The sequence below is a fragment of the Somniosus microcephalus genome, chromosome 4 (genome assembly GCF_052327205.1).
Source record: "Somniosus microcephalus isolate GS21.2 chromosome 4, FLI_Smic_1.0, whole genome shotgun sequence".
NCBI classification, from domain to species: domain Eukaryota; kingdom Metazoa; phylum Chordata; class Chondrichthyes; order Squaliformes; family Somniosidae; genus Somniosus; species Somniosus microcephalus.
In genome coordinates, this window is record NC_140990.1 from 6,723,803 (window position 1) to 6,749,919 (window position 26,117).

At 48.8% G+C, this 26,117-nt stretch overlaps 1 protein-coding gene across 1 annotated transcript in view; it reads left to right on the forward strand.

The window, feature by feature from the left end:
• The first annotated feature begins 600 nt into the window (after positions 1-600).
• The window catches only part of LOC147118219 (uncharacterized), a 97,955-nt gene continuing 72,438 nt past the window's right edge, over positions 601-26,117 (forward strand). Inside the window, exons 1-2 of the mRNA XM_085983682.1 lie at positions 601-648; positions 1,722-2,268. Of these exons, the coding sequence (XP_085839808.1) occupies positions 601-648; positions 1,722-2,268 (595 nt within the window). The remainder of the gene's footprint in view (positions 649-1,721; positions 2,269-26,117) is intronic.

Consider the following 26,117-nt stretch of genomic DNA (forward strand, 5'->3'; position numbering starts at 1 on the left):
TCACCTCAAGTTTACATCGGGTAGAATGTGGGAGGCCAGCCAGGAGTGCATTGGAATAGTCGAGTCTAGAGGTAACAAAGGCCCGGGTGAGGGTTTCAGCAGCGGATGAGCTGAGGCAGGGGTGGAGACGGGCGATGTTACGGAGGTGGAAATAGGCGGTCTTTGTTATGCTGCGGATATGTGTTCGGAAGCTCATTTCAGGGTCAAATATGACACCAAGGTTGTGAACAGTGTGGTTCAGCCTCAGAGAGATGTTAGGGAGAGGGATGGAGTCAGTGGCTAGGGAACAATTTGTGGCAGGGACTGAAAACAATTGCTTTAGTCTTCCCGATATTTAATTGGAGAAAATTTCTGCTCACCCAGAACCGGATTAGAGATCGTGGAGGGGTCGAGAGAAGTGGTGGTGAGGTAGAGCTGGGTGTCGTCAGCGTACATGTGGAAACTGAGGCTGTGTTTTCAGATGTCGCCAAGGGGCAGCATTTAGATGAGAAATAGGAGGGGCCCAAGGATAGTTCCTTGGGGGACACCAGAGGTAACGATGCGGGAGCGGGAAGAGAAGCCGTTGCAGGTGATTCTGTGGCTATGATTAGATAGATAAGAATGGAACCAGGCGAGTGCAGTCCAGCCCAGTTGGCCAATGGTGGAGAGGTGTTGGGAGAAGGATGGAGTGGTCAACTGTGTCAAAGGCTGCAGAAAGGTCAGGAAGGACGAGGAGGGATAGTTTACCTTTGTCACAGTCACAAAGGATGTCATTTGATGAGACTTGATTTGACTTCAGGGCCAAGTCAGTGAGGTGGATTGGGCTGTTTCTGGCCCGCTGGTTATTGTGGGCACGGCTGGACACCAGTTGGACCGGCTCTGCCCTGTTTGTTCTTTGAGGCAAAATAAGCCAAGAAAACCCCTGCTTCCCCCCTTACCCTTTCTACACTCCTTTTACAGGGTTTTAGAAGTGAAGCATTTACAGACAGGAAGCTCAAACCAAACATCACATCAAATTCTGACAGAGTTACGTGATTCATCAGGACCTGATTCAGTCGCTCCTCCAATCTGCTGGCACACCCGTGAGTTCACATTGATGAGAGACCTTTTAAATGTTCTGAAAGAGCTTCAAAATCTACAAATACCTGAAGCGACACCAGTGGCCACACACTGGGGGAAAACCAGGCCCCATGTGTGGGAAGGGATTCACTCAGCCATCCGCTCCGATGATACACCAGCAAGTTCAAACTAGGGAGAGACCTTTAACCCGCTCCGTGTGTGGGCAGGGATTAATTACACCCTCCGTGCTGCTGAGACACCAGCTTGTCCACATCGATGAGAGACCGTTGACCTGCTCCGTGTTTTTGAAGCGATTCACTCATTCTGCCACCCTCCTGAGACACCATCTTGTTCATAGTGATGAGAGACTGATTAAATGTTCTGACTGTGGGAAGAGATTTAAAAGGTCCCAGGATCTGAAGAGACACCAGCTGGAGAGAGCAGGAGAGATTCTGTTCACCTGCTCAGTGTGTGGGAAGAGATTCACTCAGTCCTTGAATCTGCTGGCACACCAGCGAGTCCTCACTGGGGAGAGGCCGGTAAAACATTCCGACTGTGGGAAAAGCATTAGAAGGTCCCAGGAGCTGAAGGGTCACCAGCTGGAGACATTAGGAAAGGGACCGTTCACCTGCTGTGTGTGTGGGAAGGGATTCACTCAGCCATCAAGCCTGGTGAGACACCAGCGATATCACACCAGGGAGAGGCCGTTCACCTGCTCTGTCTGTGGGAAGGGACTCACTCAGTCATCCCACCTACTGACACACCAGCGAGTTCACACTGGGGAGAGACCGTTCACCTGCTCTGTGTGTTGGAAGGGGTTCACTCAATCATCCCACCTGTTGAGACACCAGCGATATCACACTGATGAGAGACCATTTAAATGTTTCAACTGTGGGAAGAGCTTTAAAACCTCTGGGGATCTGAAGGGCCACCAGCGAGTTCACACCGATGAGAGACCATTTAAATGTTCCGACTGTGAGAAGAGCTTTAAAAGCTTCAGGGATCTGAAGCAACACCAGCGAGTTCACACTGATGCGAGACCGTTTACATGTTCTGTCTGTGGGAAGAGCTTTAAAAGCTCCGGGAACCTGAACGGACACCAGCGAGTTCACACCGGGGTGAGGCCATTCACCTGCTCCGTGTGTGGGAAGGGACTCACTCAGTCATCCCACCTGCTGGCACACCAGCGGGTTCACACTGATGAGACACCATTTAAATGCTCTGACTGTGGTAAGAGCTTTAAAAGCTCCGGGGAGCTGAAGAGACACCAGCGAGCTCACACTGTTCTATAGTGCAGGGCCCTGTAGACAGTTGGAGTGACATGAACATGGAATGGATGAATGTTTTGAAATTCTTGTACTGCTGTTTAATCTTTAAGACTGCTGTGCTGATGATTCCCTTCGATTGACTGTTCATGGTGTGGAGATGCCGGTGTTGGACTGGGGTGGACATATGTAAGAAGTCACACAACACCAGGTTATAGTCCAACAGCTTTATTTGAAATCACAAGCTTTCGGAGCGCTGCTCCTTCATCAGGTGAAGTGGAGAGATGCATAAAAACACAGCTTATATAGTCAGAGAATAATGTCAGATGTTTACAGGTAATCTTTCTAACTGCCATTTATCACACCTCGGCAGAGAGATAATCACAGCAATCAAAGGTGTGAATGGTGTCCAAACAGGTCAGTCAGGAAAATATTACATCAAAGAACAATGAGGTGGGGTCACAAGGGGTCAAATGTTGAAGATGCTGGGGTCTGTTTAAAAACAAAAAAACAGACACAAAACATTTTTTTTGCTGGAAATCACAGCAGGTCCGGCCACATCTGTGTGGAGAGAACAAGCCAACGACGACTCGAGTCTGGATGACCCTACGTCAGGTGGGGTTACATGTAGCGTGACATGAACCCAAGATCTCGGTTCAGGCCGTCCTCATGGGTGCAGAACTTGGCTATCAGTTTCTGCTCGACGATTTTGCATTGTTGTGTGTCTCGAAGGCCGCCTTGGAGAATGCTTACCCGAAGATCGGAGACTGAATGTTCTTGACTGCTGAAGTGTTCCCCGACGTAGGGTCATGCAGATGCTGGGGTCTGTATGAAAAACAAAAAAACAGACAAAAAACGTTTTTTTTGCTGGAAATCACAGCAGGTCCGGCCGCATCTGCGTGGAGAGAACAAGCCAACGATGACTCGAGTCTGGATGACCCTACGTCGGGGAACACTTCAGCAGTCAAGGACATTCAGTCTCCGATCTTTGGGTAAGCATTCTCCAAGGCGGCCTTCGAGACACACGACAACGCAAAATCGTCGAGCAGAAACTGATAGCCAAGTTCCGCACCCATGAGGATGGCCTGAACCGAGATCTTGGGTTCATGTCACACTACATGTAACCCCACCTGACGTAGGGTCATCCAGACTCGAGTCGTCGTTGGCTTGTTCTCTCCACACAGATGCGGCCGGACCTGCTGTGATTTCCAGCAAAAAAAATGTTTTTTGTCTTTCATACAGACCCCAGCATCTGCAACATTTGACCCCTTGTGACCCCACCTCATTGTTCTTTGATGTAATGTTTTCCTGACTGACCTGTTTGGACACCATTCACACTTTTGATTGCTGTGATCATCTCTCTGCCGAGATGTGATAAATGGCAGTTAGAAAGATTACCTGTAAACATCTGACATTATTCTCTGACTATATAAGCTGTGTTTTTATGCATCTCTCCACTTTACCTGACGAAGGAGCAGTGCTCCGAAAGCTTGTGATTTCAAATAAAGCTGTTGGACTATAACCTGGTGTCGTGTGACTTCTTACATTTGACTGTTCATGGTGTTCCATAGAATGTACAGCACAGAAACAGGCCATTCGGCCCAACTGGTCCATGCCAGTGTTTGTGCTCCACACCCACCCTACTTCAATTAACTCGATCAACACCTCCTCCCATTCCTTTCTCCCTCATGTGGCTTCCCCATAAATCCATCTGTGCTGTTCACCTCAACCACTCCTTGTGGTAGCGAGTTCCCCATTCTCACCATTCTCTGGGTAAAAAAGTTTCTCCTGAATTCCCTCCTGGATTTATTAGTGACTATTTTAAGTTTGTGGCCTCATAAATATGATGAAATTCTGTTAATCTGACCAGTATGTTGTTGTACTTTGTCTTTTTCTGATGAATTAAACATTACTGAGCCCTTGTACGCGTGTTATGGGATGACGTTTTTTTTATGCGTTCATGGGATGTGGGCGTCGCTGGCAATGCCAGCATTTATTGCCCATCCCTAACTGCCCTCGAGAAGGTGGTGGTGAGCCGCCTTCTTGAACTGCTGCTGTCTGTGTGGTGAAGGTACTCCCACAGTGCTGTCAGGGAGGGAGTTCCAGGACTTTGACCCAGCGACGATGAAGGAATGGCGATATACTTCCAAATCAGGATGGTGTTTGACTTGGAGGTGGTGGCCATAGAGTTATACAGCACAGAAAGAGGCCCTTCAGCCCATCGTGTCAGCGCTGGCCATCAAGTCCTGTCTATTCTAATCCCATTTTCCAGCACTTGGTCCGTAGCCTTGTAAGCTATGGCATTTCAGGTGCTCATCTAAATGCTTCTTGAATGTTGTGAGGGTTCCTGCCTCTACCACCCTTTCAGGCAGTGAGTTCCAGATTCCAACCACCCTCTGGGTGAAAAGGTTTTTCCTCAAATCCCCTCTAAACCTCCTGCCCCTTATCTTGAAACTATGCCCCATGGTTATTGGCCCCTCTACTAAGGGGGAAAGTTCCTTTCTATCTACCCTATCTATGCCCCTCATAATTTTGTACACCTCAATCAGGGCCCCCCTCAGCCTTCCCTGCTCTAGGATCCAGGAAGGATGTTGCTGATGGCCGGGGAGTCCAGAACCAGGGGTCATAGTCTAAGGATAAGGGGTAAGCCATTTAGGACTGAAATGAGGAGGAATTTCTTCACCCAGAGAGTGGTGAACCTGTGGAATTCTCTGCCACAGAGGGTGGTGGAGGCCAGTTCATTAAATATATTCAAGAAAGAATTGGATATATTTCTTGAGGCTAAAGGGATCAAGGGATATGGGGAGAAGGCAGGGACAGGGTACTGAATTTGGATGATCAGCCATGATCTCATTGAATGGTGGAGCAGGCTCGAAGGGCCAAATGGCCTACTCCTGCTCCTATCTTCTATGTTTCTAAGGAAAACCACCCCAGCCTGTCCAGTCTCACCTCATAGCTGAAGTGCTCCAGCCCAGGTAACATCCTGGTGAATCTCCTCTGCACCCTCTCCAATGCAATCACATCCTTCCTATAGTGTGGTGACCAGAACTGCACACAGTATTCCAGCTGTGGCCTAACCAGCGTTTTGTACAGCTCCATCATAAACTCCCTGCTCTTATATTCTATGCCTCAGCTAATGAAGGCAAGTATCCCATATGCCTTTTTAACCACCTTATCTCCCTGTCCTGCTGCCCTCAGTGATCTATGTATTCTATCAGGTGTTCCCATTCACCTGCTGTCCTTGTCCTTCTAGGTAGAAGAGGTCGAGGCTTTGGGAGGTGCTGCCGAAGAAGCCTTGGCGAGTTGCTGCAGTGCATCTTGTAGATGGTACACACTGCAGCCACGGTACACCGGTGGTGGAGGGAGTGGATGTTTAAGGTGGCAGATGGGGTGCCAATCAAGCGGGCTGCTTTGTCCTGGATGGTGTCGAGCTTCTTGAGTGTTGTTGGAGCTGCACTCATCCAGACCAGTGAAGAGTATTCCATCACACTCCTGACTTGTGCTTTGTAGATGGTGGAAAGTCTTTGGGGAGTCAGGAGGTGAGACACTCGCCGCAGAATACCTAGCCTCTGACCTGCTCTTGTTGCCACAGTATTTATGTGGCTGGTCCAGTTAAGTTTCTGGTCAATGGTGAACCCCAGGAAGTTGATGGTGGGGGATTCGGTGATGGGAATGCCGTTGAATGTCAAGGGGCGGTGATTAGATGCTCGCTTGTTGGAGATAGTCGTTGCCTGGCACTTGTGTGCTGCGAATGTTACCTGCCACTTATCAGCCCAAGCCTGAATGTCGTCCAGGTCTTGCTGCATGCGGGCACGGATTGCTTCATTATCTGAGGAGTTGCAAATGGAACTGAATACTGTGCAGTCATCAGCGAACATCCCCACTTCTGACCTTATGACGGAGGGAAGGTCATTGATGAAGCAGTTGAAGATGGTTGGGCCGAGGACACTGCCCTGAGGAACTCCTGCAGCGATGTCCTGGGGCTGTGATGATTGACCTCCAACCACCACAACCATCTTCCTTTGTGCTCGGTCTGACTCCAGCCAGTGGAGAGTTTCCCCCGATTGATTAGCATTGAGGTAATAGTGAGAGTAATAAGGGAAGCGAAACAGGACATTAGAAATAAATGAGAGACAAGGAAAGAAAACTAAAGATCAAAGTAAGAAAGAGACAAACGAAGGAGATGAGAAGAAAAGAATTGGAGGAGAAAGTGAGTGATGATAAGAAACATTGACATTTCAAAAATGAGACAGGAGGGAAGATAAGTACAAAGAAAGAAAGATCTTGAATATGTACAGCACCTTTCACAATTTCAGGACATCTCCAAGCGCTGTGCAGCAATTGCAGGACTTCTGACATGTGGTCATGTAGGAATGTAATGTAGCAGCCAATTAGAGAGAGATGTGGAGAGGAAAGGCAAGAAGAGAAAGAGCAGGAAGGGAAAATAAACGGACAAAATCAGGGAGATCATTTTTTAAAAATTTGTTCATGGGATCTGGGTGTCGCTGGTAATGCCAGCATTTATTGCCCATCCCTAATTGCCCTTGAGAAAGTGGTGGGGAGCCGCCTTCTTGAACTGCTGCAGTCCGTGTGGTGAAGGTATTCCCGCAGTGCTGTTCGGGAGGGAGTTCCAGGATTTTGACCCAGCGACGATGAAGGATCGGCCGATATACTTCCAAGTCAGGATGGTGTGTAACATGGAGGGGACAGTGTAGAGGGAGCTTACATTTTGGTAAGAAAAAACCGTGCTGTACCTGCCCTGGGAGTGTTTGATGGGACAGTGTAGAGGGGGCTTTACTCTGTATCTAACACCGTGCTGTACCTGCCCTGGGAGCGTTTGATGGGACAGTGTAGAGGGGGCTTTACTCTGTATCTAACCCATGCTGTACCTGCTCTGGGAGTGTTTGATGGGACAGTGTAGAGGGAGCTTTACTCTGTATCTAACACCGTGCTGTACCTGCCCTGGGAGCGTTTGATGGGACAGTGTAGAGGGGGCTTTACTCTGTATCTAACCCATGCTGTACCTGCTCTGGGAGTGTTTGATGGGACAGTGTAGAGGGGGCTTTACTCTGTATCTAACCCATGCTGTACCTGCTCTGGGAGTGTTTGATGGGACAGTGTAGAGGGAGCTTTACTCTGTATCTAACACCGTGCTGTACCTGCCCTGGGAGCGTTTGATGGGACAGTGTAGAGGGGGCTTTACTCTGTATCTAACCCATGCTGTACCTGCCCTGGGAGTGTTTGAAGGGACAGTGTAGAGGGAGCTTTACTCTGTATCTAACACCGTGCTGTACCTGCCCTGGGAGTGTTTGAAGGGACAGTGTAGAGGGAGCTTTACTCTGTATCTAGCCCGTGCTGTACAACATGCCTTATTATATTAATGGGCCTATAATTGGCAAATGAATTTCAACACCGACAAATGTATTAACATTTTGGTAAGAAAAAACCGTGCTGTACCTGCCCTGGGAGTGTTTGATGGGACAGTGTAGAGGAGGCTTTACTCTGTATCTAACCCATGCTGTACCTGCTCTGGGAGTGTTTGATGGGACAGTGTAGAGGGAGCTTTACTCTGTATCTAACACCGTGCTGTACCTGCCCTGGGAGCGTTTGATGGGACAGTGTAGAGGGAGCTTTACTCTGTATCTAACCCGTGCTGTACCTGCCCTGAGAGTGTTTGATGGGACAGTGTAGAGGGAGCTTTACTCTGTATCTAACCCGTGCTGTACCTGCCCTGGGAGTGTTTGATGGGACAGTGTAGAGGGAGCTTTACTCTGTATCTAACCCGTGCTGTACCTGCCCTGGGAGTGTTTGATGGGACAGTGTAGAGGGAGCTTTACTCTGTATCTAACCCATGCTGTACCTGCCCTGGGAGTGTTTGAAGGGACAGTGTAGAGGGAGCTTTACTCTGTATCTAGCCCGTGCTGTACAACATGCCTTATTATATTAATGGGCCTATAATTGGCAAATGAATTTCAACACCGACAAATGTATTACATTTTGGTAAGAAAAAATTATTAGGTCACATATTACTTGGAAATAAGAATCTAAATAGGGTAGAAGAGCAAAGTGATCGTGGGGTAAAAGTACACAAATCACTGAAATTAGTGACGCAGGTTAATAAGGTCATAAAAAAAGCAAACCAAGCACTAGGGTTTATTTCTCGAGGGATAGAATTGAAAAGCAGTGAAGTTATGCTAAACCTGTATCAAACCCTGGTTAGACCACACTTAGAGTACTGCGTACAGTTCTGGTCGCCATATTATAAAAAGGATATAGAGGCACTGGAGAGGGTGCAGAGAAGATTTACAAGGATGATACCAGAAATGCAAGGTTATGCCTATATCAGGAAATAATAAATGGGGTAAGGGCACACTAACCTCACATCATATACATCTATAGCTTAAGTAGACAGATTTTAAGCCAAACGATGGGACCGATGGCTGCAATTCCTGTGCCATGCGGGAACTCCGGGACGCTTCACGTGTCCTGGTGAACCGTGTGTGCAGGAAGCACTTCCAGTGGCTGGAACTCGCGCTCAGGGTCTCTGAGCTTGGGGAGTGGCTGGAGTCACTGCCGGGCAGGCGGGAGGCTGAGAGTTTCCTGGAGCGCACGTTCCAGGAGGTGGTCACCCCGCAGCCACAGAGAGTTCGTGGGAATTGTAACTGGGTGGCCGCCGAGCAGGGTTTGAGGAGGCATGGCAGTGCAGGAATCCCCCGGGAGTGCGGCGCTCTCAAACTGGATTTCAGTGCTGAATCCCGGTGAAGGTGACGACACCTCGGGGGGAGAGTGCAGTCTAGAGCGCATCCACTGCACTGTGGGGCAATGACTGCACTGGGGGACAAAGCAAAGTGTGGAAATCTAGTGGTCATAGGGGATTCGATAGTCAGGGGGGCTAGACAGGTGTTTCTCCAACCCTCGACGTGAGTCCCGCTCGGCGTGTTACTTCCCTGGTGCCGGGGTAAAGGACATCACTGAGAGGGTGCAGAACATTTTGAGGGGGGAAGTTGAACAGCCAGGAGTCATGGTCCATGTGGGAACCATAGACATAGGAAGGAAAAGGGCTGAGGTCCTGCAGGCAGACTTTCAGGAACTCGTGAGGAAATCGGCAGATGCAATATAACATGGATAAATGCGAGGTTATCCACTTTGGTGTCAAAAACAGGAAGGCAGATTATTATCTGAATGGCAATAGATTGGGAGAAGGGGTAGTGCAACGAGACCTGGGTGTCCTTGTGCACCAGTCGCTGAAGGTAAGCATGCAGGTGCAGCAGATGGTTAAGAAGGCAAATGGTATGTTGGCTTTCGTAGCGAGAGGGTTTGAGTACAGGAACAAGGATGTCTTGCTGCAGTTGTACAGGGCCTTGGTGAGACCACATCTTGAGTATTGTGTGCAGTTTTGGTCGCCTTATCTGAGGAAGGATGTTCCCGATGGTCGGGGAGTCTAGAACCAGGGGTCACAGTCTAAGGGTCGGGGAGTCCAGAACCAGGGGTCACAGTCTAAGGATAAGGGGTAGGCCGTTTAGGACAGAAATGAGGAGGAATTTCTTCACCCAGAGAGTGGTGAACCTGTGAAATTCTCTACCACAGAAGGCAGTTGAGGCCAATTCATTAAATATATTCAAGAAGGAGTTGGATATATTTCTTAAGGCTAAAGGGATCAAGGGGTATGGGGAGAAAGCAGGGATCGGGTACTGAATTTGGATGATCAGCCATGATCGCATTGAATGGCGGAGCAGGCTCGAGGGGCCGAATGGCCGACTCCTGCTCCTATCTTCTCTGTTTCTCTGTTTCTATGTTTCGAGGCTGCCTGCTCGGCGGTGGACTTCCAGCCGTCCCAACAATTCCAACTATTGCAGGGAACAGGCTCCACCTTGATACTATTCTAATCCACTAGTCATTGATTGTGGTTGGTAATGAAGAAGAAAGCTGCAGACTGCAGGAAGGTATCAATGGACTGGTCAGGTGGGCAGAACAGTGGCAAATGGAATTCAATCTGGACCAGTGTGAGGTAATGTATTTGGAGAGGGCTAACAAGGCAAGGGAATACACTATAAATGGTAGGACACTGAGAAGTGCAGAGGATCAGAGGGACCTTGGAGTGCATGTCCACAGATCCCTGAAGGTAGCAGGACAGGTAGATAAGGAGATTAAGAAGGCACACGGGATACTTGCCTTTATTAGCCGAGGCAAGGGATATAAGAGCAGGGAGGTTATGCTTGAACTGTATAAAACACTAGTTAGGCCGCAGCTAGAACACTGCGTGCAGTTCTGGTCACCAGATTACAGGAAGGATGTGATTGCACTAGAGAGGGTGCAGAGGAGATTTACGAGGATGTTGCCTGGTCTGGGGAATTTTGGCTAGAAGCAGAGATGGCTGGGGTTGTTTTCTTTGGAACGGAGGAGGCTGAGGAGAGACCTAATTGAGGTGTATAAAATTATGAGGGGCCTAGATAGGGTGGTAGAGGCAGAGACCCTCATCACATTTAAAAAGTACTTGGATATGCACTTGAAGTGCTGTAACCTACAAGGCTACGGACCAAGTGCTGGAAAGTGGGATTAGGGAGGATAGCTCTTTGTCGGCCGGCACGGACAAGATGGGCCGAATGGCCTCCTTGTGTGCTGTAAATTTCTATGATTCTATGATTCATTGATCATCCCATTCCCAAGCTGACTCTGTGTTAACACCTCAGACGAGCCGTCCCACGTAGGATGACTCCCTCAACCTATTCTCCCGGTTACAGAACCAGTTTGTCTCTCTCAGGAATGCCCAAGCCTCTGTTGTCTGGGCACCAACTCACTCGTGACCTCACATGTTGCAACAAGTCTGCTGCCTGAGCAGTTTGCAGTGTTATTAGGTCTGTGGGTCTCTTAGCAACCACCTCCCTTATCTAGGCAAAGGGCTCATCTCCTGACTTTGGGTGTTATCATTCCAAACTTCAGCATTCTCTGTCTTTTAGCTTCAATCTGTCTGTGTCCACCCAGTGACAACACTGAGCTCCTCCCTCCAACCACTGACACTCGCCCTCTTGCTGAGAAAGAAAGACTTGCATTTATATAGCGCCTTTCACAACCTCAGGCTGTCTGAGCGCTTTACAGCCAATGAAGAACTTCTGAAGTGTAGTCACTGTTGTAATGTAGGAAACGCGGCAGCCAATTGGCGCACAGCAAGCTCCCACAAACAGCAATGTGACAATGACCAGATAATCTATTTCAGTGATGTTGATTGAGGGATAAATATTGGCCCCAGGACACCGGGGAGAACTCCCCTGCTCTTCTTCAATGTAGTGCCATGGGATCTTTTACATCCACCTGAAAGAGCAGACGGGGGCCTCGGTTTAACATCTCATCTGAAAGACAGCACCTCTGCCAGTGCAGCACTCTCTCAGTACTGGAGTGTCAGACTAGATTTTTTTGCTCAAGTCTCTGGACTGGGACTTGAACCCACGACCTTCTGACTCAGAGGCGAGAGTGCTGCCCACTGAGCTAAAGTGCCTGGAGCGAAGCCAGCTGGGATACTTGACATAGGATTACATCGGATATACGGCACAGAAACAGGCCATTCGGCCCAACCAGTCCATGCCGGTGTTTATGCTCCACTCGAGCCTCCTCCCGTCTTTCCTCATCTAAATCTATCAGCATAACCCTCGATTCCCTTCTCCCTCATATGCTTGTCTAGCCTCCCCTTAAATGCATCGATACTATTCGCTTCAACCACTCCCTGTGGCAGCGAGTTCCACATTCTCACCACTCTCTGGGTAAAGAAGTTTCTTCTGAATTCCCCATTGGATTTCTTGGTGACTATCTTATATTGAGGCCTCTAGTTATGCTCTTCCCCACAAGTGGAAACATTCTCTCTGTATCCACTCTATCAACATTTTTCATAATTTTAAAGACCTCTATTAGGTCACCCCTCAGCCTTCTTTTTTCAAGAGAAAAGAGACCCAGCCTGTTCATCCTTTCCTGATATGTATACCCTCGCATTTCTGGTATCATCCTTGTAAATCTTCTCTGCACCCTCTCCAGTGCTTCGATATGCTTTTGATAAAAAGGCGACCAGAACAGCACGCAGTACTCCAAGTGTGGTCTAACCAAGGTTCGATACAGGTTTAGCATAACTTCACTACTTTTCAATTCTATCCCTCTAGAAATAAACCCTAGTGCTTGGTTTGCTTTTTTTTATGGCCTTGCTAACCTGTGTCGCAACTTTTAGTGATTTGTGTATTTGTACTCCGAGATCCCTTTGTTCCTCTACCCCACCTAGACTTGCACCCTCCAAGTGATAAGTGACCTCCCCATTCTTCCTACCAAAATGTAATACCTCACATTTATCTGTTCAGCCTTGGTCAGTCTGCAAAAACTCTGAAATGTTTAATAATGAAATCAGGAAATCAAAAAGCTGAGGTGAGGCAGTTTAAAAAGACAGTCCCTGACCAGAGATTGCTGGATGCTGACACTCGGTGCTCACGAGGAAAGAATGTCCCATTCCCCAGGCACGGACATCCAGCACCTCGATCACAGCAACAATTCACAAAACAATGGCAATATAACTTGGAGCAGAGACGGTTAAGTGGAGCTGTGATCGAGGTGCTGAAACTTATGAGGGGTTTTGATCGAGCAAACAAGGAGAAGCTGTTGTCACTGGCAGGAGGGTTGGTAATGAGAGGACACAGATTTCAGATCATTGGCAAAAGAATCTAGAGAGGAAATGAGGAGACTTTTTTTACACAGCGAATTGTGATGATCTGGAATGCACTGCCTGAATGGGAGGTGGAAGCAGATTCAATAGTAACTTTCAAAAGGGAATTGGATATATACTAGAAGCAGAAATTTGCAGGGCTGTGGGGAAAGAGCAGGGCAGTGGGACTAATTGCATCGCTCTTTCAGAGAGCCGGCAGCAGCATGATGGGCCGAAAGGCATCTTACTGTGCTCTATGATTCTATAACATCAGCTTCTCTCTGCTCACTAGTACTGAGAGAACAGGGAATAATCTTTAAATCCAGCCCAGTTATTGGGGGCTCTTAACATTAACAAGCCCCAGTTGCTGAATTAACATGGTTCAATCCTGGATGTGATTAAAGGCATCGGAAACAGTGGAATCGACCCACCGCAGTCACACTGTGGACACACTGGTGTGTCAGCGGGTGGGATACACCAGGGAATCCCTTTCCACACACTGAGGTTGACTCTAATGATCGGGAGTCCCAGGGTTTCGGATACCAGATAATCAAGCTCACAAGAACACAAATTGTCTCTCCAGGCTTTATTAAGATCGCTGCATAACACAGATCGGGTGATAATTCCCTCAATCTGGAGAATAGAAGTACAGTGGATTCGCGCGCGATCTTCTTGAGTCTGTTTCAACTGACAATGGCTTAAGTGGCCTGTTCTTATACACAAGCTTGGTTACCACTCAGGAAATGGGATTGTTTGGACCCGTCTGTTGACAGCCTCCTGAACTCCTGCTGATTCAGGGAATTTAGTCCATCTGTGACCAGACTATAACCACAAGCCTGTCTGGTTATCACACCTATACGGTCCGTGAGGTTATCAGATTCACACCCAGACGTTGTGCCTTCACTTGTCTGGTACTTCATCCCACAACACGGGTACAGCGGCTCAGTAATGTTTCATTCATCAGAAAAAGACAAAGTACAACAACCTTATCTGAGGAAGGATGTTCTTGCCATGGAGGGAGTGCAGCGAAGATTCACCAGGCTGATATCTGGGATGGCAGGAATGACGTATCAGGAGAGATTGGGTCGATTGGGCTTATACTCGCTGGAGTTTAGAAGAATGAGAGGGGATCTCATTGAAACTTATAAAATTCTAACAGGACTAGACACACTAGATGCAGTAAGGATGTTCCCGATGGCCTGGGAGTCCAGAACCAGGGGTCACAGTCTAAGGATAAGGGGTAAGCCATTTAGGACAGAGATGAGGAGGAATTTCTTCACCCAGAGAGTGGTGAGCCTGTGGAATTCTCTACCACAGAAGGCAGTGGAGGCCAATTCATTAAATATATTCAAGAAGGAGTTGGATATATTTCTTAAGGCTAAAGAGATCAAGGGATATGGGGAGAAGGCAGGGACAGGGTACTGAATTTGGATGATCAGCCATGATCTCATTGAATGGCGGAGCAGGCTCGAGGGGCCGAATGGCCTACTCCTGCTCCTATCTTCTATGTTTCTATGTAACATACTTGCCAGCTTAACAGAATCTCATCATATTTATGTGGCTATAAATATAAAATCACTAATAAATCCAGGAGGGAATTCAGGAGAAACATTTTTATCCAGAGAATGGTGAGAATGGGGAACTCGCTACCACAGGGAGTAGTTGACGTGAACAGCACAGATGCATTTATGAGAAAGCCACACAAGGGAGAAAGGAATGGGAGGAGATGTTGATCGAGTTATTTGAAGTAGGGTGGGTGTGGGGCATAAACACTGGCATGGACCAGTTGGGCCGAATGGCCTGTTTCTGTGCTGTACATTCTATGTGACACCATGAACTGTCAAAAGAAGGGATTCATCAGCACAACAGTCTTAAAGATTAAACAGCAGTACAAGAATTTATAAAACATTCATCCATTCCATGTTCATGTCACCCCAGCTCTCTACAGGGCCCTGCGCTACAGAACAATGTGAACTCGCTGGTGTCTCAGTAGGTCTGATGACCGAATGAATCCTTTGCCACACAAAGAGCAGGTGAACAGTCTCTTTCCTTTTTTCTCCAGCTGGTGTCTCTTCAGGTCCTTCGAATATTTAAAGCTCTTACTACAGTCAGAACATTTAAATGGTCTCTCATCAGTGTGAACTCGCTGGTGTGTCAGCAGGTTTGATGACTGAGTGAATCCCTTCCCACACACGGAGCAGGTGAACTCCCTCTCCCCAGTGTGAACTCGCTGGTGTTGCTTCAGATCCCCAGAGGTTTTAAAGCTCATCCCACAAACAGAACATGTAAACGGTCTCGCATCGGTGTGAACTTGCTGGTGTTGCTTCAGATCCCCAAAGATTTTAAAGCTCTTCCCACAGTCAGAACATGTAAATGGTCTCTCATCGGTGTGAACTTGCTGGTGTTGCTTCAGATCCCCAGAGGTTTTAAAGCTCTTCCCACAGTCAGAACATTTAAACGGTCTCTCATCAGTGTGATATTGCTGGTGTCTCAACAGGTGTGATGACTGAGTGAATCCCTCCCCACACACGGAGCAGGTGAACGCCCTCTCCCCAGTGTGAACTCGCTGGTGTGTCAGTAGGTGAGATGACTGAGTGAATCCTTTCCCACACACGGAGCAGGTGAACGGTCTCTCATCAGTGTGATATCGCTGGTGTGTCAGTAGGTTGGATGACTGAGTAAATCCCTTTCCACACACGGAGCAGGTGAACCGCCTCTCCCCAGTGTGAACTCGCTGGTGTGCCAGCAGATTCGAGGACTGAGTGAATCCCTTCCCACACACGGAGCAGGTGAACAGAATCTCTCCTGCTCTCCCCAGCTGGTGTCTCTTCAGATCCTGGGAACTTTTAAATCTCTTCCCACAGTCAGAAGATTTAATCGGTCTCTCATCACTGTGAACAAGCTGGTGTCTCAGGAGGGTGGCAGAATGAGAAATTCACTTCAAAAACACGGAGCAGGTCAATGGTCTCTCATCGGTGTGGACAAGCTGGTGTCTCAGCAGCACGGAGGGTGCAATTAATCCCTTCCCACACACGAAGTGGGTTAAAGGTCCCTCCCTTGTGTGAACTTGCTGGTGTATCATCGGAGCGGATGGCTGAGTGAATCCCTTCCCACACACGGGGCCCGGGTTTCCCCCAGTGTGTGGCCACTGGTGTCGCTTCAGGTATTTGTAGATTTTGAAGCTCTCAGAACATTTAAAAAGGTCTCTCCCCAGTGTGAACTCACGGGGGTGCCAGCAGATTGGAGGAGCGATTGAATCAGGTCCCGAGGAATCACATAACTCTGTCAGATCATGACGTGATGTTTGGTTTGAGCTTCCTGTCTGTAAATGCTCCACTTCTAAAACCCTGTAAAAGGAGTGCAGAAAGGGTAAGGGGGGAAGCAGGGTTTTTTTTGGGCTAATTTTGCCTCAAAGAACAAACAGGTCCCACTGGTGTCCAGTCGTGCCCACAATAACCAGTGGGTCAGAAACAGCCCAATCCACCTCACTGACTTGGCCCTGAAGTCAAATCAAGTCTCATCAAAGTCTCATCAAATGACATCCTTTGTGACTGTGACAAAGGTAAACTATCTCTCCTCGTCCTTCCTGACTTGTCTGCAGTCTTTGACACGGTTGACCACTCCATCCTTCTCCCAACGCCTCTCCACCATTGTCCAGCTGGGTGGGACTGCACTCGCCTGGTTCCATTCCTATCTATCCAATCGTAGCCACAGAATCACCTGCAATGGCTTCTCTTCCCACTCCCGCATTGTTACCTCTGGTGTCCCCCAAGGATCTATCCTTGGGCCCCTCCTATTTCTCATCTAAATGAGGCCCCTTGGTGACATCATCTGAAAACACAGCCTCAGTTTCCAGATGTACGCTGATGACACCCAGCTCTACCTCACCACCACTTCTCTCGACCCCTCCACGATCTCTAATCCGGTTCTGGGTGAGCAGAAATTTTCTCCAATTAAATATTGGGAAGACTAAAGCGATTGTTTTCGGTCCCTGCCACAAACTCTGTTCCCTAGCCACTGACTCCATCCCTCTCCCTAACATCTCTCTGAGGCTGAACCACACTGTTCACAACCTTGGTGTCATATTTGACCCTGAAATGAGCTTCCGAACACATATCCGCAGCATAACAAAGACTGCCTACTTCCACCTCAGTAACATGGCCCGTCTCCACCACTGCCTCAGCTCATCTGCTGCTGAAACCCTCACCCGGGCTTTTGTTACCTCGAGACTCGACTATTCCAACGCACTCCTGGCTGGCCTCCCACATTCCACCCCACGTAAACTTGAGGTGATCCAAAACTACCCGTGTCGTAACTCAATGCCAAGTCCCGTTCACCCATCACCCCTGTCCTCGCTGACCTACATTGGCTCCCGGTTAAGCAATGCTTCGATTTCAAAATTCTCATCCTTGTTTTCAAATCCCTCCATGGCCTCGCCCCTCCCTATCTTAGTTATTCCCTTCAGCCTCACAACCACCCGCCCCCCACGATAGAATCACAGAGAAATAATGACACAGAAGGAGGCCATTCGGCCCATCTTGTCCGGCCCGCCGATTAAGTGCTATCGACACGAATCCCACTTTCCAGCACTTGGTCCGTAGCCTTGTAGTTTACGGCACTTCAAGTGCATATCCAAGTACTTTTTAAAATGTGATGAGAGTTTCTGCCTCTACCACCCTGTCAGGCAGTGAGTTCCAGACCCCCACCACCCACTGGGTGAAAACATTTCTCCTCAACTCCCCTCTAAACCTCCGACCAATTACTTCAAATCTACGCCCCCTGGTTGTGGACCCCTCTGCCAAGGGAAATAGGTCCTTCCTATCTCGGCCCCTCAGAATGTTATACACCTCAATCAGGTCTCCCCTCAGCCTCCTCGGTTCCAAAGAAAACAACCTCCTCCCCCCCGAGACATCTGCGTTCCTCCAATTCTGCCCTCTTGAGCATCCCTGATTATAATCGCTGCACCATCAGTGGCCGTGCCTTCTGTTGCCTCGGCCCTAAGCTCTGGAATTCCCTCCCTGAACCTCTCCGCCTCTCTTTCATAGAAAATAGGAGCAGGAGTAGGCCATTTGGCCCCTCGAGCCTGCTCCGCCATTCAATGAGATCATGGCTGATCAAAACCCACCTCTGTGACCAAGCTTTTGGCCATCTGCCCGAATTTCTCCTCTTGTGGCTCGGGGTCACATTTTTCAATGTCTTACAATACTCCTGTGCAGCGCCTTGGGACGTTTTCCTACGTTAAAGGTGCTATAGAAATACAAGTTGTTGTTGTTCTCATTGTTGGAGGTGAGCTCTGAACAGGCCCCGCCCCCTCCCCCTACTCCGCATGCGCCGCTCCAAGGTGAGCGCGGGCTCTGAACAGGCCCTGCCCCCTCCCCCTACTCCGCATGCGCCGCTCCAAGGTGAGCGGGGGCTCTGAACAGGCCCCGCCCCCTCCCCCTACTCCGCATGCGCCGCTCCAAGGTGAGCGCGGGCTCTGAACAGGCCCCGCCCCCTCCCCCTACTCCGCATGCGCCGCTCCAAGGTGAGCGGGGGCTCTGAACAGGCCCCGCCCCCTCCCCCTACTCCGCACGCGCCGCTCCAAGGTGAGCGCGGGCTCTGAACAGGCCCCTCCCCCTACTCCGCATGCGCCGCTCCGAGGTGAGCGTGGGCTCTGAACAGGCCCTGCCCCCTCCCCCTACTCCGCATGCGCCGCTCCAAGGTGAGCGCGGGCTCTGAACAGGCCCTGCCCCCTCCCCCTACTCCGCATGCGCCGCTCCAAGGTGAGCGCGGGCTCTGAACAGGCCCTGCCCCCTCCCCCTACTCCGCATGCGCCGCTCCAAGGTGAGCGGGGGCTCTGAACAGGCCCCGCCCCCTCCCCCTACTCCGCATGCGCCGCTCCAAGGTGAGCGCGGGCTCTGAACAGGCCCCGCCGCCTCCCCCTACTCCGCATGCGCCGCTCCAAGGTGAGCGGGGGCTCTGAACAGGCCACGCCCCCTCCCCCTACTCCGCATGCGCCGCTCCAAGGTGAGCGCGGGCTCTGAACAGGCCCCTCCCCCTACTCCGCATGCGCCGCTCCGAACAGGCCCCGCCCCCTCCCCCTACTCCGCATGCGCCTCCGGGCCCAGCTCCCGAGGATGAACCGCTACTGCGCCTGCGCAGGGCCTCGCATTCTGGGTCGGCCCGGGCAACCACAAGAGTCCGGATCACCGGCGGAAAGTGAGTTTTATCAGGGTTTATTTTTATACATAGTGGAGAGAAGCGCGGGCGGGGAGGTAAATAAAAAGAAAATACAAACCGGACCGTCCCAGCGCCCTCCCGGCACCGAGCGGAGCCGATTGAGCAGCCGCAGCCCCTTGTCTTCTGCAGGGAGCCAGACTGGGGCACGTCATCGACTCCACGGCGGTGACTGACGGCAGCTCCGACCAACAGGGAGAGAGCGGGTGGAGCTTGGAGGACAGAGGTGGTGGCGGGTCCTCCAACCAATCGGAGTGTCCGCGGGTCGGAACTTCCGCCGCCTGCTTCTCCCGCTGCTGAGACAAGTGGAATGCAGCAGAGGGCGCTCTTCTGAGTTTGGGGCTCAGGCCTGTTAGTGGAGCAGTGCAGAGGGAACTTTACTCTGCACTGGGCTTTACTCCCTCAGCACTGCACTGGAGGGGCAGCACAGAGTTTTAGACTCCAGTCTCTGGAGTGGGACTTCAACCCACAACCTTCTGACTCAGAGGAGAGAGTGCTGCCGCCTGAGCCATGGCTGACACTCTGTATCTAACCAGCGCTGTACCTGCCCTGGGAATGTTTGATGGGACAGTGTAGAGGGAGCTTTACTCTGTATCTAACCCGTGCTGTACCTGCCCTGGGAGTGTTTGATGGGACAGTGTAGAGGGAGCTTTACTCTGTATCTAACCCGTGCTGTACCAGCCCTGGGAGTGTTTGATGGGACAGTGTAGAGGGAGCTTTACTCTGTATCTAACCCGTGCTTTACCAGCCCTGGGAGTGTTTGATGGGACAGTGTAGAGGGAGCTTTACTCTGTATCTACACCGTGCTTTACCTGCCCTGGGAGTGTATGATGGGACAGTGTAGCGGGAGCATTACTCTGCATCTAAACAGTCCTGTACCTGCCCTGGGAGTGTTTGATGGGACAGTGTAGAGGGAGCTTTACTCTGTATCTAACCCGTGCTGTACCTGCCCTGGGAGTGTTTGATGGGACAGTGTAGAGGGAGCTTTACTCTGTATCTAACCCGTGCTGTACCTGCCCTGGGAGTGTTTGATGGGACAGTATAGAGGGAGCTTTACTCTGTATCTAACCCGTGCTGTACCAGCCCTGGGAGTGTTTGATGGGACAGTGTAGAGGGAGCTTTACTCTGTATCTACACCGTGCTGTACCTGCCCTGGGAGTGTATGATGGGACAGTGTAGCGGGAGCATTACTCTGCATCTAAACGGTCCTGTACCTGCCCTGGGAGTGTTTGATGGGACAGTGTAGAGGGAGCTTTACTCTGTATCTAACCCGTGACGTGCATGCCCTGGGAGTGTTGGATGGGACTGTGTAGAGGGAGCTTTACTCTGTATCTAACCCATGCTGTACCTGCCCTGGGAGCGTTTGATGAGACAGTCTAAAGGGAGCTTTACTTTATATCAAACCAGTGATGTACCTGCCCTGGGAGTGTTTGGTGGGACAGTGTAGAGGAAGCTTTCCTCTGTATCTAACCCGTGCTGTACCTGCCCTGGGAGTGTCTAATGGGACAGTGTAGAGGGAGCTTCAGGCTGTATCTAACCCGTGCTGTACCTGCCGTGGGAGGGTTTGATGGGACAGTGTAGAGGGAGCTTTACTCTGTATCTAACCCGTGCTGTACCTGCCATGGGACTATTTGATGGGACAGTGTAGAGGGAGCTTTACTTAGTATCAAACCCGTGATGTGCCTGCCCTGGGAGTGTTTGGTGGGACAGTGTAGAGGCACCTTTACTCTGCATCTAACCCGTGCTGCACCTGCCCTGGGAGTGTTTGATGGGACAGTGTAGAGGGAGCATTACTCTGTATCTAACCCGTGCTGTACCTGCCCTGGGAGTGTTTGATGGGACAGTGCAGAGAGAGCTTTACTCTGTATCTAACCCGTGCTGTACCTGCCCTGGGAGTCTTTGATGGGACAATGTAGAGGGTGCTTTACTCTGTATCTACCTGTGCTGTACCTGCCCTAGGTGTGTTTGATGGGACAGTGTAGGGGGAGATTTACTCAGTATCTAACCCATGCTGTACCTGCCCTGGGCGTGTTTGATGGGACAGTGTAGAGGGAGCATTACTCTGTATCTAAACCGTGCTGTACCTGCCCTGCGAGTGTTTGATGGGACAGTGCTGAGGGAGCTTTACTCTGTATCTAACCTATGCTGTACCTGCCCTGTGAGTGTTTGATGGGACAGTCTAGAGGGATTTTACTCTGTATCTAACCCGTGCTGTACCTGCCCTGGGAGTGGTTGATGGGACAGTGTAGAGGGAGATTTACTCTGTATCTAACCCGTGCTGTACCTGCCCTGGGAGTGTTTGATGGGACAGTGTAGAGGAAGCTTTACTCTGTATCTAACCCGTGCTGCACCTGCCCTGGGAGTGTTTGATGGGTCAGTGTAGAGGGAGCTTTACTCTGTATCTAACCCGTGCTGTACCTGCCCTGGGAGTGTTTGATGGGACAGTGTAGTGGGATTTTACTCTGTATCTAACCCGTGCTGTACCTGCCCTGGGAATGTTTGATGGGACAGTGTAGAGGGAGCTTTACTCTGTATCTAACCCGTGCTGTACCTGCCCTGGGAGTGTGTGATGGGACAGTGTAGAGGGATCTTTACTCTGTTCTTTAGAGTTCTTTAATTGTTATTTCTCTTTAAATCATTCTTGATAAGATTACTTAAGCAGTTTAAGTAAAGGGGAAAAGTTAAATATTTGGGATTCCGTTGGTTTAAGAAGAGTAAAACAAGGTTACCCTGCAGTAGGAGTAAATTGGCACAGCAGGCAGTGGAAACCAGTTTTCTAACCAATCAGCAGGGGTGACTCATTTGGCTGTAAACAAACAAACAGTATAAAAAGACCAGTCGTAGTGCGAGCAAGCACTGAGTGCGAGTCATCAAAGAGTGCTGTGAGTTTGGGTAAGTGGGGTGTTAGGTGCTCTTTTCAAACTTTCACTCTGTGGGTTGTAGTTAATAAGGCCTTTCTGGTGCAGAGTGACTGTTGGTAAACCATTTAACTGGTGTAACTAGAGGGATTGATTTAATTTAAATCCAATTAATTAAAGGGGATACTAGCATCTAAAATCGGGCAGAGGGTGTCCATAACTAACAATAAAAAATTTAATTAATTACATAGAATGGAGCAGGTGATGTGTTACTGTTGAGAGATGTGGGAGCCGGTGAACCCCATTGAGGGTCACGGTGATTACGTCTGTGACAAGTGTCTGCTGCTACAGGAACTCCAGCTCCGTGTTGATGAGCTGGAGTCTGAGCTTCAGACACTGCGACACATCAGGGAGGGGGAGAAGTACCTGGACTCTGTGTATCAGGAGGTGGTCACACCTATGAAGTTAATTAATTCAGATGCAGCCCATGGTCAGGGACAGGACGGTGTGACTACGAGTGAGGCAGGTACGGGGATCCAGGAGGTAGAGCTGGAGGAGCCGCAGCCCTTGCTCTTGTCCAACAGGTTTGAGGTTCTTACTCCCTGTGGGGACAGGAGCAGGGACTGCAGGGAGGATGAGCAACCTGGCCACAGCACCGTGGAACGGGGGGGCCATTCAAGAGGGGTGAGTAAATAGAAATGTTGTAGTGGTAGGGGATAGTATTATTAGGGGGATAGATAGAGTTCTCTGCAGCCGAGAGCGAGAGTCCCGAAGGCTGTGTTGCCTATCCGGTGCCAGGGTTAAGGACATCTCCTCTGGGCTGGAAAGAAACTTGCAGTGGGAGGGGGTGGATCCAGTTGTCATGGTCCATGTTGGTACAAACGACGTAGATAGGACTAGGAAGCCGGTTCTGTTAAAGGAGTATGAGCAGCTAGGGGTCAAATTAAAAAACAGAACCTCAAGGGTAATAATGGATTATTACCTGAGCCACGAGCGAATTTGGCTAGGACAAATAAAATTAGAGAGTTAAATGCGTGGCTCAAAGACTGGTGTGGGAGAAATGGGTTTTGCTTCCTGGGACACTGGCACCAGTACTGGGGCAGGAGGGAGCTGTTCTGTTGGGACGGACTTCACTTGGCCAGTGCTGGGACTAGAGTCCTGGCGGATCATATAACTAGGGCTGTAGAGAGGGCTTTAAACTAACTAGTCGGGGGGGAGGTTCCTAGAGAGCAAATAATAAAAATGACAACAGAGAAGGTCATAGACTTAGGTAGCAGTGGGGAAATTAAAAACCAGAGCGTGTCAGGAAGGGCAGAAGGTATGGAGTAAAAGTTAAAGTAATAAAAAGGGCAAAAGCAGGAACTAAGTGTAGCCTGATCCTGCTCCTATTTCGTGTGTCTAATTCTGTTAGATTCAGGAGATGGTTCTGTGATAGTAGATTGGCGGTTAGGATCAGATCAGCCATGATCTTATTAAATGGCGGAGCAGGCTCGAGGGGCCGATTGGCCTACTCCTGCTCCTATTTCTTATGTTATGTTCTTAAAACATATTTGAAAGTTCTCTATCTGAATGCACGTAGCATTTGTAACAAAATAGACGAGTTAATGGCACAAATAACTACATATGGGTATGATCTTGTGGCCATTACAGAAACATGGCTGCAAGGTGACAATGCCTGGGAATTAAACATACCAGGTTATTTAACGATCAGGAAGGACAGGCAGGAAGGAAGGGGAGGTGGGGTGGCTATGTTAATAAAGGATGGAATCACTGTAATACAGAGAAATGATATTGGGTCAAAAGATCAGGATAATGAAACAGTTTGGGTGGAGGTAAGAAATAATAAGGGGAAAAAAACACGAGTGGGCATAGTCTATCGGCCTCCGAACAGCTGCAACTCTGTTGGACGGAGTATCAATCAGGAAATAGTTGAGGCTTGTAATAAGGGAACATCTATAATTATGGGGGATTTTAACTATCATATTAATTGGACAAATCAAATTGGGCAGGGCTGCCTTGAGGATGAGTTCATTGAGTGTATTAGGGATGGGTTTCTTGAGCAGTATGTAACTGAACCGACCAGGGGGCAAGCAACATTAGATCTGGTCCTGTGTAACGAGACAGGATTAATTTAAAATGTCCTAGTAAAGGATCCCCTTGGAATGAGTGACCATAACATGGTTGAATTCCATATTCAATTAGAGGGTGAGAAGGTTGGATCTCAAACAAGCGTGCTAAGCTTGAATAAAGGAGACTATGAAGGTATGAGAGCGGAATTGAGTAGAGTGGATTGGGAAAATAGATTAAAGGGTAAGATGATACATGATCAGTGGTGTACATTTAAGGAGTTATTTTACAACTTCCAAAAAAATATATTCCACTGAGAAGAAAAGGGTGTAAAAGAAAAGACAGCCATCCGTGTCTAAGTAAAGAAATTAAGGATAGTATTAGACCAAAAACAAGGGCATATAAGGTAGCCAAATCTAGTGGGAGGATAGAGGATTGGGAAAACTTTAAAAGACAGCAAAAAATAACAAAAAGATTGATTAAGAAAGGGAAGATAGATTATGAAAGTAAATTAGCAAAAAATATATAAACAGATAGTAAGAGTTTTTATAGCTATATAAAAAGAAAAAGGGTGGCTAAAGTAAATGTTGGTCACTTAGAGGATGAGACCGGGAAATTAATGGTGGGAAATATGGAGATGGCAAAAACACTGAATGAATATTTTGTATCAGTCTTTACAGTAGAGGACACTAAGAATATCCCAACACTGGACAAACAGGGGGCTATAGGGGGAGAGGAGCTAAACACGATCAAAATCACTAAGGAAGTGGTACTCGGTAAAATAATGGGACTCAAGGTGGATAAATCACCTGGACCTCATGGCTTACATCCTAGGGTCTTGAGGGAAGTGGCGGTAGGGATTGTGGATGCATTGGTAATAATTTTCCAATACTCCCTGGACGCAGCAAAGGTCCCGGCAGACTGGAATACTGCTAATGTAACACCCTTATTTAAAAAGGGCAGTAGACAGAAGGCTGGAAACTATAGACCGGTCAGCCTAACATCTGTGGTAGGTAAAATTTTGGAGTCCATTATTAAGGAGACAGTAACAGGACATGTGGATAATCATAATTTAATAGGACAAAGTCAGCATGGTTTTATGAAGGGGAAGTCATGTTTGACAAATTTGCTGGAGTTCTTTTAGGAAGTAACATATAGGGTGGATAAAGGGGAACCAGTGGACGTAGTGTATTTTGACTTCCAAAAGGCATTTGACAAGGTGCCACACAAAAGATTATTGCTTAAGATAAAAAATCACGGGATTGGGGGTAATATTCTGGCATGGATAGAGGATTGGCTATCTAACAGAAGGCAGAGAGTTGGGATAAATGGTTCATTCTCAGGCTGGCAATCAGTAACTAGTGGTGTTCCGCAGGGGTCAGTGCTGGGTCCCCAACTCTTTACAATCTATATTAATGATTTGGAGGAGGGGACCGAGTGTAACATATCAAAGTTTGCAGATGATACTAAGATGGGAGGGAAAGTAGTGAGTGAGGAGGACATAAAAAACCTGCAAGGGGACATAGACAGGCTAAGTAAGTGGGCAGAGATTTGGCAGATGGAATACAATACTGGAAAGTGTGAGGTTATGCACTTTGGCAGGAAAAATCGTAGAGCAAGTTATTATCTTAATGGCAAGAAACTGGAAAGTACTGAAGTACAAAGGGATCTGGGGGTCCTGGTGCACGAAACTCAAAAGGTTAGTATGCAGGTGCAGCAAGTGATTAAGAAGGCCAATGGAATGTTGGCTTTCATTGCTAGGGGGATAGAATATATAAAAATAGGGAGGTATTGCTTCAGTTGTACAAGGTATTGGTGAGACCGCACCTGGAATACTGCATACAGTTTTGGTGTCCATACTTAAGAAAATACATACTTGCTCTCGAGTCAGTACAAAGAAGGTTCACTCGGTTAATCCCGGGGATGAGGGGATGGACATATGAGGAGAGGTTGAGTAGATTCGGACTCCACTCATTGGAGTTCAGAAGAATGAGAGGC